Raw genomic sequence first — 16,324 nt, forward strand, 5'->3', positions numbered from 1 at the left:
TACATACATACATACATACATATATATATGTATATATATATATATGTTATTTATTTGAGACAGAGAAAGAGGTGGGGGGGGAAGAATGGGGCACCAGGGCCTCCAGCCACTGCAAATGAACTTCAGTCCCATGCAGCCCCTTGGACACACACACTTTTACTTGAGCCTGGAATCAAGGGTGCTATATACTCTTAGGGCTGCAAGGACTTAGGAGGGTCTCTTGGGGCTCTAACTTCATTCATGAGAAGAAACCACAGGTGGGGCCTTGGGACTCCTCTTTCTTTAACATCCCACAAAAACATGCTCCCAGCAGCAGAGGGACAGGGCAGTGGCCAGTGGTGTCCCTGAGCCCCTAGAGTCCTGCCACCCTAAGACGTCCGGTGGCCACTGCATCCTTGGCCTGAGATCAAGCAAGGGGTTTGGTCTGAGTTTTAAGGTCAGTGGGAAATCAGTCTGGTCACATGGAATTAAAATGGTAAGTTCTTCAACAGGACCAATGACCCCAAAAGAAAGCCATGAGGTGCCTGTACATGCAATTCTTTATATTACACACATACCTTATCACATCTTAATGACAATAGTATTTTGATTTTCATAACAAAACAGGTTTAAGTGGGTTTTATCCCACAGAGCCAAGTATTACAGACTATATTTCACAGGTAACTATTAATATGGCCCACTTGAGCACAAAGCAATGTTTAAGGTTCTAGATTTTAACCAAAGAGAAATGGCAGCGTTCTCTGGTCACTGAATGCAGGACTTTCCACTGCACAACAAACCCTGTTCCTACAGAGCTGACTTGTGGGTATTGTGCTGGGAGGTAAGACCCAATGGCCCTGTCACACATGGATCCTGGCCACCATCATGGCCCTGGGTATGGTCACCCACCTCTGGGCATCAGCATCCTCCCTTGTAAAATGAACTTGGGCCAAATAGACACCTAAGGAGGCTTCTTGTCTTAATATATAGTAATTTTATAGCCTAAACCGGTAACAGCTTCTTCTCACACATCCTTAGCTTCCTACGCCATGCAGAAAACAAAGTCAACCTGCTCTGCCTACCTCACACATAGTTAGGCTCTTTGTATCTGTGACAGTCCCTCTGGACAGCCTCCCACTCCACAACAGCAATGACACCTGACCCTCTGAGTCGTTTCCCTCGTCACCAATGGGCCCACTGAGTTGGAAGCGCCATTTCAAGATCTGAATAGGAACACCTGTCCTGTCTCTCTGCTGTAGATGTGTGTCGTAGATAAGCCCTAGAGACGGGGGGGGGGGGGGTTTGAGGGCCACCAGAGTCTGGAGAGATGCCCTGCACTCCCCACGTTGTTCTCTTCAGCTGACTCTGCACAGATGGGCCCTGAACACTGAGAAGCTTCCCAGCCCAAGGTGGAAATAGCCTGTCTTGGTGCTAAAAGCCAGGTGTTACCATAGATACCAACCGACTCTTCACTGGGTTTGGTCAGAGCAGCCCCCAACATCCCAATGCTCTTTTCAGCTATTTCAGGGAAGCTTATCAACAAATTTGGGGTAATAGAAGGCCTCCTTAAGAGATCCAGTGATACCACTTGGGGACAGGAAAGGATGGTCTCCTTTTCCAGCTAATACAAATCAAATGTCTCTGAGGTCCCTCTTTCCCAGGGGGCCAGGTGAGATGTCCTGGTACAAGATATACAGGAGCCCTGTGAGTCTCTCTGAGGTGGGGGCAGTGGTCTCTACTCATGTTGAGGGATCCAAGCTAGCCCAGGGCTTAGGACACCCCTCTCCTGAGTATGGCCAGGAATCCTGAGAGAAAGAGGATGACCACAAGGAACCCCAAAACTTCCTGGCACCCACTTCATCCTGATTTAAGAGGACAACAGCAACGATAAATAATCGCACCGTAAATGTGGCCATGCACTAAGCACTTGGAGAAATGGACCAACCTATGAGATTTTCCCAAGGTCTCATGGCTCTAAAAAGAGGCACGGGGATATTTGAATCTGGTATAGTCTAACACTAACGCTCTAACATATGGCCAGTGGTCAAGGGTCTGTATTTGAGGGTCACTTAGATATGTAGGCAGTGCCCCTATATGCTATCACTGAGTCCAAGAATGACTGGCTAGGCTGGAAACTTCTGTTGAGATTCTCATCCAGAATCTTCTAGAACTAGAAGACCCCTGAGGGAAGGGCAAGTTGTTACATCTGCAGTCTCCCCGTTTGCAGGGAAGACCCTGAACCAAGGCCTTGAGATGAGGTCAAGTGTAGGTTCATTTTCATTACCTGGGAAGCCAACACAGAGACTCCCAATGTGGAAGAATCCAGGACTTTTGAGCCACAGCTGTGACCAATTACAGAGGCTGGAATGGGATCTCTCAGGAGCTGCTCAGATTCCATTATTCCTTCAGCACACACTGCCACCAAGCCACTCAGTGACAGGCACTACCCACTGTGGAATCAGATGGCTCTACGTCTCCCTCGTAGGTGTCACATATGAAACAATTGCACAAACACACACAGTAGTGTTTGGGTGGTTAGGAAACACCCGAGGAGAACTTTTTTTAAAATTTTTTTGTTCATTATTTATTTATTTATTTGAGAGCGACAGACACAGGGAGAAAGACAGATAGAGGGAGAGAGAGAGAATGGGCGCGCCAGGGCTTCCAGCCACTGCAAACGAACTCCAGATGCGTGCGCCCCCTTGTGCATCTGGCTAATGTGGGTCCTGGGGAACTGAGCCTCGAACCGGGGTCCTTAGGCTTCACAGGCAAGCGCTTAACCGCTAAGCCATCTCTTCAGCCCCCGAGGAGAATTTTTTGCCGCACACCTGCTGCCCTGCTGGGGACAGCAATCTCAAACAGGGGCCTCGGGCTGTCACTGCAAGGTTCCCTGGTAGGAAAGCACTTGGAGGGTTGAAGGACAGCGTGCCCACTAGGGAAGGACAAGATGAAGAGTCAGGAGGGGTGATGACTCAATATGAGAACCCTATGTGCTACAGATAGGACCCTGGGCTGGGTTTGTTTTCAGAAGACCATCCTAGAAACTGTCACATGGAACCCTATAGGTCTCCAGGGCAGCTAGCCAGGTTCCTGAGTCTTTTCTCTGGGTTGTGAACCTTGGTGAAGGAAGCTGGGGGGTTGGTAGGACGAAGGGATGGAATCAAGCACTCCTCTTATGCATTCCCTTAAGAGCCACTTTGGGAAAACTGACTTTGTGACCAAGGGCTGATGGGATTTTTTCCCTCTCATTGTCTGGTGATGAAATCATCAGTATTTCAGAAACTTCTGCACATGTGGGCAGCCCAGAGGGGTGGGGGTGACCCTAGTCTACCTGAGCCAGTTAAGTCATGGACACCTTTGTTCCTCCCCTACTATTCTGGAAAGAAGTCAACTAGTACATTGTACAGGGATCAGGGAGTGGCTTTCACAGCAAGAGCCTCTAAGTGACCAATGGGGAGGTGGGGTCGCTTCAAGGTCTTAGTGGAAATGTCCAACACTAAGAAGGCAGAGGTGGAGAGAGAGAGAGGGAAACAGGAGGCTATGAGAGCAAGCTAGGCAGGAGGACACTGGAAGTGGCCACCTTAGCAACTCAGGAGGAAAAGCTTAAACGTGCTGTCTTTGCTGAATATATACCTGCCTATCCTCTTCCTAAAACAACCTGGGAAAATTTTCCCTCATCACCCACGCTGCCAGCACCAAACCACGCAGGAAAGACCTCAAAGGTGGTTGGAGGGGCGGGGGAGCTGGAAGCACAGTTGATCTGCAATGGCTCTATGTGTTACCCCAAATTCTTGTTGTATAAGTGCGCATGGCATGGACGTTTTAAGGGGTCCTGTTGTGCCGCTTTTGGCCTGACTTGTGGGTGTGGTGTCTGCTGGCTTACCGGCGGGAGGAGATGAGGAGCAGCAGCGTCTAGCTCCTTCCGTCCTCTGTCACCTGAAACTCTCCAGAGTATCTGCACGGATCCTACAAAACACAGGCATGGACGCAGGCAAAGAGGCAGGGATTCAACCCTGGTGTGTAAATTTAAACGCTTTTTTATTAACAATCTTCTTACAAGGATAGCATGACAAAAGGAGAGCATCTGCGTACATATCATGAAAAACCAACACAGCTCTATTTGTATCCAGTGTTCTAGGTCCCGTCACACAGGTACTATAAAGCGTAGTCCGAGAAATAATAACATTGAGAGGACTTTTTTGAAAGAAAGAAAGTATTAACATATTAATATGTATGTGATAATAGACTCCTAGGTTTGCCCCCACCCCCACTTTCTTTTGTGATTGGCATGAAGACGGTTCAGCAGCGTGGGGGTGGAGAGGAGAGAGACCAGGGCTAAAAAAGACTGAATCAGATTGCTGGCTCTTCCCGAGAAATCACAGGGAAGATTGAGGGGTGCCCAAAGGCAGCCTGGCCTGTCTTCTCATGAGCAGGATTGTGACTGGCTATCACCTTCTGCCTGCAGGCTGGTCCCCTCCATGCCCATGGTATGCTCTCTCTCTGAGGTACAGTGCATTGTGGGATTGCTACTGGGAATGCCCAACCTCTGGCCAGTGCTGACCCACTGCAGTGGGAGGAAGGCTCAGACCCGTCCTGGGCACTCATGAGCCAGGCACCGGGTGGGTGTTCTGACCTGGTTGGCAGCTAGCTGTGGCTCAAGGAGGTGGGCACTGGCAGAGCAGACCTGGCCCCAATTGTGGCATGGGGTCCGTCTGCTGGAGACTGAGGTCCGTTGGCAGGATGGTGAGGAAGAATGGAGGAGGACTGGGACGGGGAAAGAGTGGGTTCACAGAGCCCCGAAGGCTGGTATGGAGAAGAGAGCCCATGAGGCCCCTTTTCCTACCTCTAGGAGAGAGACAGACCCGAGGAGGCTGGAAGCAAAGGGTTTCCACTCCCATCAGGGCTGTGGGGATCCTCTGTCCTGCTGCCAGCTGATCAGGGGCACTGGAGCCCCCAGTCAAGCCCACCCGCAGCAAAGAATGAGGGTTGGGGCCAAGTCTGGCTGTCCAGAGGAAGTGCATGGACTTGGGAACAGTGTGTGTGAAGGAAACCTGCAGTCCCAGCGGAGGTGGGCGGAGCTGCTGGGAGGGGACAGCTCTGTCCTGAGTACAACCAGCAGCTATAGCTGCGCAGTGGGCTGGGCCAAGGCCCTGCTTCTAAAACTTGAGTTGCCATTGACTTTGTGAGGGTGCGGATATGTCTCCCCCACCCTTCCCTGGTAGCAGAGGCCCTTGGCCTGGCCAGGGGCCCCGAGGGTGGTGAGCAGCGCTGCCTGGCGATGCTCGCGTTGCCCTCCTGCTTCCCCCGCCCCCGAGTGAGCGACAGTGGATGGGTGGCTGAGGGAGCACGGAAGACGCTCGCGCTTCAGAGGCCTGGTTTCCAGAGGGCAGCAGTAGCATCTGGGCGGGAGGGAAGGCATCTTTCTGCATTATTCTCCATCCCAGATGCCGCTTTTCTGTTGTCATCAATGCTGCTGGTGGGGTAGGGTATTGAGAAGTCTGTGCAGCTGTCCCTCCACCAGGGCTCAGGGACCATGTCCTAATCCTACTGACAAGCAACAGTGATCACCTAAGTGCGGGCTTGTGATGGGAGGAGGGCAAAGGAGGAGGGTGCTCTTTAGCCAGAGCTCAGGGGTCTCTCCTTCCAACCTCAGCCCACGCTGGTGGAAAAGGAGAAAAAGTGCACGGAGAGGGCTGGGACCCATTCACCCTCCTCTCCACACCCCAGAGAGGTGGCCTTGAGGCCAGCAAACCCTTCTGGCTGAGCGTCCCCACCTCCCCCCGAAGGACCTGCCCCCCTCTCCTTTGCACAAACCCAGCACCAGGCTTCCCCGCTGTTCTTTCAGCTCTATAGACTCTATTTGTATATCTATTTAAAACATAGAAATGTATAAATATATAGGATATTATTTATAGATATATAGACATGATTTAATCTCTTATTCTGTGTATACGTACTGTATATGTCCGTATATACAACATATATGCTGTAGTAACCACATTATACACTGCACATACCCCTGCTTCCATGCACTGTCTCCCAGGGAGACTGGATTGCATTGCATAGGTGTTTCTAGGGTGATACCATCTGAAGGAATAGGGGAAGGGGGAGTGCCAAAGAGGAGGCCGTACCACTTTCCTCCCAAATTGGCACCTTTTCTCCCTCTGGCTAACATGCAAAGATCACCTCAAAGGCTCTGAAAGTCACAGCTCCATCACCCTGGCTGACAGAAGATGAGAGGCGGGTCTTCCTTCATGCAAAGAAGAGCCCTGGGCACATCTCTTGACGTTCCTTCTCCCCTGAGGATTGGAGAAGGGGCCAGGTCAGAGACTGGCAGGGGTGTTCCCAGCAGCACGCTGCACTCTCCTTTCCTGCCTCTCGACGCCTGGCCTGTCTCCTTTGGCCACCCAGCCTGGGCTGCCTAACCTGCCTCTTGACAGGACCCAGGATGTGCCCAAGTTCTAGTGTGCTTGGAGCCTTCTGTCAAGATGAAATGCATGAGCCAAGAAAAAGCACAAGTTCTACTTGGAAATGAACCCAGACCATAAACCTAAAACAAGTCTGGATCCTGAATTCCTGTCCCTGAAGGGGCAGGAGGGAAAATGAAATGGTGTTCTAGAAGACAGAAGTTAGGTCTCACCCCACCTGGACCCCGTTTGGCTCTAGGTGGGCAGGCAACGGGACATCATCCCCTAGCGCCAGGCTGGGGCCAAATCTCAAGTCCATCTCTGTCCCTCACTAGCGTTCACCTTTTCCATGCTCCCCCTTTTCTTGCCTCGCCTCTAAACAATTGGAAAAATATTCCAACGTTACTCAAGTCATGACAAGGTCTTTGCTCCAAGTCAAAGGGTTGGCATGACAGAGCCAGAGAGAGCTCAGCAAAACAACTCAACATGGGCACACACAGCTGGTGCCAAGACCTCGAGTGCCACAGACTCCAGGGCCCACGTGGATCCTGCCATCCAGGGTTGTGGAACGCACACTCTCATTCCCCGGTGAGGATGGCGGATGCGCCCAGCATCACAAGATGTTACAAGCAGGCATTATGAAAGAACATGGCTGCCGTTTCTGACGCCTGGACTCTCCTGTCCTGTGGAGATTCTGACAGGGTGGGAGTGGGTCCTCCTGTCTCAGATGCTAGGTGACAACGGGCCTCTGTTTCCTTTCACTCAGGAGAAGCACCTCCTTTTAGTCCTAAGAAGTTCTTTTGATTCTGTGATGTGCCAGCTTAGCAGGATGGCCACACACCTGGGCCTCAAACTTCATCTCACTTCCCCTCCTCTCCATGAGCCCAAGCAAGTCAGTCAGCCCAGAGACTGGCTTCTGCACCAGGGACTGAGTTACTGGGCTTTGTCCCATCTGAAGTGATCATACATGGAATGCAAGGGCCTGCCTGATTAGTCTGGTAAACTAGCCAAGATATTAGGCTAGCCAGGCATGTGGGTCCCTGGGAAGACCTGAGGGTCCCATCAATCCAAACTATTTTCCAGGATGGGAAATAGCTAAAGTCATGGGGTCCTCACAAGCAGAACTTACAGGATGGAAGCCTCAGGCCTCCCAAGTTGAGAAGACAATGGGTCACCCATATTGTTCCCAAATCATTCCCTGTCCCAAGGCAAAGTGACTTCCGGGGTATCTGCCACAGCCCACGACTGGCTGAATTCAGCAGAGGCCAGGAGCACCCAGAGTTTCTGAGGCACCCTGCCCAGTATAGATACCTCAGAGCTGAGCTTCTCAACTGCTCTGAGGCAGGGACACTGCAATAGGGGGTCGGGTAATTGGGGTGACAGCCTACAGTCAAGGGCTGCTAGGTAGCTCATTCTTCTAGGCCCTAAGGCAGGTCCCCAGCGCTTGCTTGGCTGTCTGGGAGACTCAGATGCCTCGTATGAGCCGGCAGGCTTTCTTCTCTTAGCTGAGGACTTGAGTTCACTTGGCCATGTCCCATGGGAGGGAAGATCACAGGCCTGACCACTGATCAGACACACGGGGATTCTCTCCTGGCTTCATACAAGTGCTCTGGGGTCCCTCACCCCAGCAGAGGGCCCCAAGCACAGGGGAGGAGAGGTGTAAGGCAACTGTTGGCGAGAGGAGAAGACCCAGGCTGCTGTCTCTGCCCATGCAAAGTCTGCCTTGCTAGCCACCTTTCCCTCAGCCTACCTGGGTCCCCCACAATATTCAGTGCAATCCCCCAGACCACAGTCTGTATGCACAAGGGGAGAAGAAGTCCTCAGGCAGGAGCTTGGCAAGACGGGACCTTGTGCTTCACAAGCATCCCCACTGGCCTCAGCTAGGCTTTGGCCCAGACGGGAGGAGCTGCTGGAGGAAGACCCCAAGTGGAACAAGGCCAGGGATTTCCAAGCATCTAAGACGGGTTTTGGGTCTTTCCTCTACAGCCCCTGCTAGCTCTCCCTACTCAGAGTAAGTGTGGGACTGGGGTGGGGTGGGGAAGGTACCAGGCAGGGGAGTATTGACTTGTTGAAGAACGCAGCATATGAGGCCTGGTAGCGGGGCAGGTGCAGGGACCCAGTTTGTTGTTGTTGTTGGTATTGTTTGTTTTTTTTTTTTTTTTGTTTTTTTTTTCCTTTAACATGCTACATCACTGTTGAAAACAAACAAAAACATTTCAAAAATAATATATAATATATCGTATATTTATATAATGAAAAGCTATCGACTAGCAGCAATGGTTCTAAAGTTATCTTAGCACCAAGACCATGAGGGTGAGGGGATGAACTGAGGGGAGACGGAATGGCCTGCAGGACCAGAAAGGGGTGGCAACGTGTTCAGTGTTAATGACATTTCTATGAGGCCTCAGACAAGACAAACCAGAAAGAAAGAAGCCACCACAGTTCGAGAGTGAGCCAAGCAGGTTGAGAGTGTGGGGAAGTTGCCTTGGTCAAGTCTCCAGACCCTTCACTGAAGGAGAGGGGGATCTGCAGGAGTGACCACAGATGGGTAGTCCGGCTCTTCCTTCCCCAAAGACAACCCGTGTCCACGTTCCAGGACCTCTGCATATCAACTATGCATGTACCAGATGCAGAAACGTGAACGGAGGTTTCAACAGCTCACACAGCACAGCTCTGAGAACTCCCTTGCGAGGTATACTGGTAAGTAAATGAACAGAAGAGCACTGGTCAGACTCTTCTACCTTGAACCACTGTCTGCCCCTGACAGGAGGCAAGTGGCCATTTCTAAAGCTTATATTGTGGGGTGTGGGCGTGTGTGTGTGTGTGTGTGAGAGAGAGAGAGAGAGAGAGAGAGAGAGAGAGAGAGAGAGAGAGAGAGGGTGTGTGTGCGTGCATAGGCTGATGTCTTAAGAATCCTATCATACTTTCCATTTTCTCCTTTTCTTTACAATATCTCTACCCTGTTCAAAACAGGAAGAGTTCGCAGGCAGAGAGAAACTGCCCAGTGTCCCATGACCTTCCTGCCAGGCAGCAGAGCATGTCACCAGCCTGCTGCGAAAAGATGACCCCTCGAGGGATTCTCATCTGAGTTACGCATAACCCAGGACGCAGCCCGCATGGACAGCTCCTGCCGCGCACCCCACAGCAGGTACTTCTTGATATTAAAGGAAAACGGAACCCCTCCCTCCCCTCCCCAACACATTATATGATCACAGAGTATAAATAATTCATGTAAATTGAATATATCCTTTTCATTCTACCTGTTTTCAGCAAAAAAAAAAAAAAAAATCACTGCCCTGCTAGGGCTCAGATTTTGATTTTTCATCTCTCCAGTAGCCCCGGATCTCAATGGAATTATACTGTTTACGTTCTTTTATCCTCCACCGTAGAGAAACAGGAATGCAGAAAACTCAGCTCTCCCTCCCCCTCCCCAATTTCAAGCTTGGATGTGAGGCAGTGGACCACATACTGTCTTTTTAGTCTCTAGGGTCTGGGAGGAGGGAAGTGACATCACCCGAGGGTGAGGCTGACGGTGGGGGGGGAAGGGGCGGGGAGGAGGGTGGTGGGTTCACAGTTAGACTGATGCTTTTGTTGGTGGGACAGGGAAGGAATCCGCATCAGAGGACGCACAGAGACCTCTCCCAGTGAAGACAGACATGGGAGGACGAAAGACCAGACACCCCATCCAGATGCACAGCCTACCTGTGGAAACCGCAAGTCTAACGTAGGCCGGACTGGGATGTCAACACGGAGGCCAAGAAATGCCCACTAGTAAACCATGTGAAAAAGAGGTGAGAGTGTAATCCCAACCCTACTCCCGAGCCCTGAACCTCCAAATAAAAACATAAACGAAATGAGCTACCTAACAGTGATGAAGAGACCCGTCATTTTAGCTTATGCTGTTGGTTGACCGTCAGTGGGAACGTGAGTGGCCCCGACCATGCTTGTGAGTGAAAATGAGTTGTCACAGAGGTTGCAGCTGCCAAATGCTGTAGGTGAGAGTCAGTTTCCAAATCTGCTCCTTTCTGAAAGCTGCCAGTAGCTTCTGGTGGCCGTGTCACCTTGGCTGTTAAAATTTTTCAGTGTGGGTTTATATATATGTATATATATATATATATATATATGTAATATAATATATATTTATATAATATATCAAAGCTTATAAGTATAGATTAAAAAAATATTCACCAGCTTAGTGAACTCTGCAGCAGGGCCCCTACATGTCTGGATAGAACTCAGACCCATGGTCCACGGCCTGCAGCATGGGCTTCTGCTCCAGAGCCGACATCCTGCTGAGGACCTCGGCCGACAGAGAGTAACTGTGGCCAGACTTCTCCTCGAACCAGCTGTCCAGGGCGCGCTTGGCATCAAAGCTGGAGATGGGCGGTCCGTTCACTGCGATTGTCAATAGGTCGCTGAGCTGCTCCAGGGTGAGGCGGGACCGGTGGTTTTTGCGCACCCGCTGGAGGGCACTGCGGCCTTTCTCGCAGCAGGCAGTAGAAGTGGGGAGGACTTTAAGGACCTGGATGATCTTGTTCAAGAGTGGGAACCTCTGCTTGTACTTGCAGATGTGGCTGATGAGGTCCTTGAAGCCATTTTTGGTATAGTAATCAGCCTTGAGGTCACGCCACTCCATTAGAAGGCTCCCCCGAGGGTCCAGCCCTTCCCGGCACACATCCCGGGAGAAGGTAGGGATGGCCTCCAGATGGTCAAAGATCTGTACCATGTCCTCCTTACCGAAGCTCACGAGCTCCTCACTGCTCCTGGGCCAGGCAGCCAGGTCGAACACTTGGCAGGCCTTCACAAAGATCCGGCTGCGGGAATCGAACCTCTGAGCTAGGATGACCTGGGTCTTCTGGCAGATCTTCTCCCTGATGGACTGGAACTTGGCCTCGGCCACCCTGAGGTTCTTCATGGCAATCCCGTTGAAGCTCTCGCGGAAGTTCTCCTCAAATTCCTGGAGGTACTCTCCCGGGGAGTCGGCCAGCCGGCTGATCTCCTGAATGGCCTCCTCAATCTTGTCATCCACCTGCGACACCAGCAGGTACTCGCCCTGGAAGACGTAGGCCAGGCGTGAGAGCACGGCAATCACGTCCAGCAGGAAGTAGATGAGCTTGATGGACTGGTAGTCCAGGAGGAACTGCAGCAGGGCCAGGGCAATGGCCGAGGCATCCGCCCGCTGCGTCTGGCTGCTGATGTCCTTGAGGTGGGCCACCACTTCCAGGTAGTCCTTGATGAGGGCGTTGAGGACGTTCTGCTCACCAATGATCCACCTCACAGCCCGGATGTCCCCTAGGAACTCCGTCTCCTCACACAGGGTGGAGGCGGTGGAACGCAGCTCGCACATGAGTCGGGGCGAGTACCGGTAGAAGCTGAGCAGTTGTTTCAGGTTGTTCTCCAGCTCCTCCAGGCAGGGCAGCTCCTTGCCACTGATGGCGTCCAAGATCTCCAGATGGGGCCGGTGCACCATGAAGGGCAGGCACAGCAGCCAGGGCAGTGTCTTGCGGATGGTCATGAACATGCTGGCGCGAAGGCTGGCCGTGATGTTGGCCCCATCCACACCCAGGCCCACAGTTGGCTTCTCATCCTGCAACCTTATGCCCAGGGCAGAAAACGCCCGGTCGAGTGCCTGGAGATAGCTTTCCGTGCTGATGAAGCCCAGCTCCTGCAGGGACAAGAACTCGGTGGCTGGGGGTCCGTCGCTGCTGGTGTACTGCACATAGACGGCCACCGTGTCGGCTAGCAGGTCGTCGCTCTGCCCGTCCAGGATAATGCTGAGACAAGGCGACTGGCGGATGCGCTCCACCAGGTCCTCGCGCAGGGCCCGGGCGATGTGGTGGATGAGGATCTGGCAGTCGCCCTCATTCATGTACTGATCCACCACCTTGAGCTCACACTTCCTCAACAGCTCTGCCAGAGGGCGGAAGTCCAGGTAGGGTCTGCCCTCAAGTGCCAGGTGGTAGGCGGTGTTGAAGAGCAGGGTCATGTTGCGACACATCTCCTCCGTCTTCTCGGGGTGCATGCGCAGCTTGTACAGCTGCAGACACTTCTTGTGCAAGTTGCTCTGGCTGTGCAGCTTGATGGTGTGGATCTTAAACTGCTTGGAGCCTATGATGAAGGCCGATGTGCGGGAGGACTGCACCGTGTACTGGCGGCACACGTGGCACCACATCTCGTTGAGGGTCGGGGAGTACCGTAGGAACCAGAACTTCTTGAGCCACTCCTGCTTGAAGCGCCGGATCCGGCGCCCGGTGGCAGAGGACATCTTGGAGGGCTCGTCGGTCGGAGTCGTCATATCATTGGACGCCGATTCGTCGGCGGAGTCGACCTCCTGGTCGTCATCCTCCATGATGGCGGGGCCGGAGACCATGCTCTCCGGGGCTGGAAAACAGTCGAGAAAGAGACAGTTACATTCGCTACTCAACACACAGACGTCCCCCAAAGGAATAGGAGACTCTGCCCCCAGTGTGGGTTTCATATTGTAGGGACTAGAAGTCCACTGTGGCCTGTGATGGATGGAACGCCAGTCTAGAACTTATCTATGAGCAGAGGAAGCTCTGCCCCCAGGGTGGGTTTCATATTGTAGGGACTAGAAGTCCACTGTGGCCTGTGATGGATGGAACGCCAGTCTAGAACTTATCTATGAGCAGAGGAAGCTCTGCCCCCAGTGTGGGTTTCATATTGTAGGGATTAGAAGTCCACTGTGGCCTGTGATGGATGGAACGCCAGTCTAGAACTTATCTATGAGCAGAGGAAGCTCTGCCCCCAGTGTGGGTTTCATATTGTAGGGATTAGAAGTCCACTGTGGCCTGTGATGGATGGAACGCCAGTCTAGAACTTATCTATGAGCAGAGGAAGCTCTGCCCCCAGTGTGGGTTTCATATTGTAGGGATTAGAAGTCCACTGTGGCCAGCATGGATGGAACGCCAGTCTAGAACTTATCTATGAGCAGAGGAAGCTCTGCCCCCAGTGTGGGTTTCATATTGTAGGGATTAGAAGTCCACTGTGGCCAGCAGGGATGGAATGCCAGTCTAGAACTTATCTATGAGCAGAGGAAGCTCTGCCCCCAGTGTGGGTTTCATATTGTAGGGACTAGAAGTCCACTGTGGCCAGCATGGATGGAACGCCAGTCTAGAACTTATCTATGAGCAGAGGAAGCTCTGCCCCCAGTGTGGGTTTCATATTGTAGGGACTAGAAGTCCACTGTGGCCAGCATGGATGGAACGCCAGTCTAGAACTTATCTATGAGCAGAGGAAGCTCTGCCCCCAGGGTGGGTTTCATATTGTAGGGACTAGAAGTCCACTGTGGCCTGTGATGGATGGAACGCCAGTCTAGAACTTATCTATGAGCAGAGGAAGCTCTGCCCCCAGTGTGGGTTTCATATTGTAGGGACTAGAAGTCCACTGTGGCCAGCATGGATGGAACGCCAGTCTAGAACTTATCTATGAGCAGAGGAAGCTCTGCCCCCAGGGTGGGTTTCATATTGTAGGGATTAGAAGTCCACTGTGGCCAGCATGGATGGAACGCCAGTCTAGAACTTATCTATGAGCAGAAGAAGCTCTGCCCCCAGGGTGGGTTTCATATTGTAGGGATTAGAAGTCCACTGTGGCCAGCATGGATGGAACGCCAGTCTAGAACTTATCTATGAGCAGAGGAAGCTCTGCCCCCAGTGTGGGTTTCATATTGTAGGGACTAGAAGTCCACTGTGGCCAGCATGGATGGAACGCCAGTCTAGAACTTATCTATGAGCAGAGGAAGCTCTGCCCCCAGGGTGGGTTTCATATTGTAGGGATTAGAAGTCCACTGTGGCCAGCATGGATGGAACGCCAGTCTAGAACTTATCTATGAGCAGAGGAAGCTCTGCCCCCAGTGTGGGTTTCATATTGTAGGGACTAGAAGTCCACTGTGGCCAGCAGGGATGGAACGCCAGTCTAGAACTTATCTATGAGCAGTCTTGCTCTCCACCTTGTCCCTCACATTCTAGACTGCCCGTGCACACTCTCCTAGGTGCTTGCACCACTGGCCGGCCCAGGCCAGCAGAGACAAGTCTACAGTGGGAGAAGGTTTGACGTCGCAGTCTCAGGTTACGCTGCAGAACTTGGGACTTGCATGGCTGCCCTGATGTGGTTAGGGAAGGCAGGCAGCCCTTGTCTGAAGGCATTCTAGATACAGCCCGAAGCAACTTCAGGGTCAAAATGCTGTTTTGCTGTCTGCTCCACCTCACCCTGAGCTAGGATTATGGAGAGGATGTGTGAGAGAAACGGGCCAGCTCAGCTGCAGGTGCATACCGAAATCCCTCTCCAGTTCCACTGAGGTCGACCAACTTGAAGAGGTTCAGGCAGCCAGCAAAAAAGGGCTGAGGCATGCAGCTGGCTGCCCCAAGTGTCCCTTCCTTCTTCTGAAACTCCAAGTGGACAGAATGGAGCCTGGAGGAGAAGAATGAGGCTGTGCACCTGGCCTGAGTTTAGGGAGCTATGCTAGCTCCCAGGGAACACCCTACACACCTAGGGGTGGTGAGACAGACTGGGCTTTGGGGAGACACCGTGGGGATGAGCAGAGAAAGGCATGGGTCAAGAACACGGCACACACGGCAGTGGAACTTCCTTTATTGATGAGGATACAGGTCGACACAGGGAGCCCCACAGAGCTGCAAGCCAGCATGCTTCTGGCACCTGAGGACTGGGGGTTCCCACCTCTGGAGGTGGCTGCCTCCATGTTGCACTCCTTGGGTCTCCTGGCAGATGGAGCTCTGGGCCACCCTCCGCACAAGGCGATGTGCGCTCTTCCCTCCAACAGCGACCTCTGTCCGCTCTGACTTACCTGCAGAGTCTGAGAACTCGGGGAGCTCCAGTGCCTGCGGCGGCAGGATGGGGGGCTCGGGCAGCTTCCCAGATTTAAGCATGTCCAGCTCCGCCTGCAGTTCACGCACCTTCTTCTTGAGGCGGATACAGTTAGGGCAAAAGGAGGTGGTGGGAAGCTCATGGGGGTCAGACGCAAGGGAGGCCTCAGCGGGACTGTCAGCCTTGAATGAGGAAGGCTCTTCTTCTTCATCCTCCAGTGGGCCTGGATCCTTGGCTGTCCCTCGGGGAATCTTCCAGTGCCCTTCCCCCTGGGACCGGTGGATGTTCTGCATGCTGTGGGTCACAGAGGCTGCACCCCGACCGTAGGTCCCATCCTGGTACTTGGGGACTTTGCGGATGACCAGCGAGGTGCTCATGGCCAGCTGGTGGGCTTCCTCGTTGGCAGACTCCAGTGACGCCTCCAGCACGTCCTTGAAGATGAGGTCAATTTTCTTTTTCTTGGCCTGGGAGTGCACATCCCCCTCGTCAAAGCTGCGCTTGTAGGGGCTTCTGCCCTGTCTCAACACTGGCAGCTGAGAGGGACCCCTTAGGTCTTCTGTGTTACCCGGAGCCTGCTCGGCTTTCTCCCTCTGCAACCTCTTCTCTCCTAGGAAGGAAAACCAGGGTGTGAGGAAGTGGGGAAAATCCCCAAGTGGAGAAACCAACAGGAAACCGAGCAAGCCTTCTGCTAGGAGTTGCCTGGTACATCTCTCTGGCTCTCAGTGGATCATGGGAGTTAGAATCACAGGACCCCCCGAAAGGGGCAAGATCTTTTCAAAACAAGTAGTTTAAAAAGAATCCTTACACATATAAACTCTACACCTGTAAGGTAGGAGAAGTATACAGAAGAGGGTAAGAGAAAATTACCATCCTATGACCCTAGGGGATATCATTGCAGCTCAGAGCAGAGTTGTGTCCACTCCCCGTGTGACATGCTTCCCCTCCAGCCCTAGAAACTAAAAGATGGCTGTTGGGCCTTCTTCATGAGAAGCGTGCACAGCTGCCACGGGCCCCACCTTTCCTCCTGGCCAGTGATTCTGGAGATGGCCCACTGAGGGAAATGGTCTTTTCCATTCTCTATCTGAACATCTGTGATT

At 52.5% G+C, this 16,324-nt stretch overlaps 1 protein-coding gene across 7 annotated transcripts in view; it reads right to left on the reverse strand.

Annotated features, from left to right (window-relative positions):
• Positions 1 to 9,589: 9,589 nt before the first annotated feature.
• Positions 9,590 to 16,324, reverse strand: part of Prdm11 (PR/SET domain 11) — a 96,125-nt gene continuing 89,390 nt past the window's right edge. For 6 of the 7 annotated variants that reach the window (XM_045155375.1, XM_045155380.1, XM_045155395.1 and 3 more), the window contains exons 7-8: positions 15,208 to 15,834; positions 9,590 to 12,767 (exon numbers count right to left, since the gene is read on the reverse strand). In XM_045155375.1, coding sequence (XP_045011310.1) covers positions 10,603 to 12,767; positions 15,208 to 15,834 — 2,792 coding nt within the window. In that variant the 3' untranslated portion in view covers positions 9,590 to 10,602. The remainder of the gene's footprint in view (positions 12,768 to 15,207; positions 15,835 to 16,324) is intronic. The other variant, XM_045155399.1, reaches the window with a different exon arrangement.

Source organism: Jaculus jaculus, chromosome 1, assembly GCF_020740685.1.
Source record: "Jaculus jaculus isolate mJacJac1 chromosome 1, mJacJac1.mat.Y.cur, whole genome shotgun sequence".
NCBI classification, from domain to species: Eukaryota; Metazoa; Chordata; class Mammalia; order Rodentia; family Dipodidae; genus Jaculus; species Jaculus jaculus.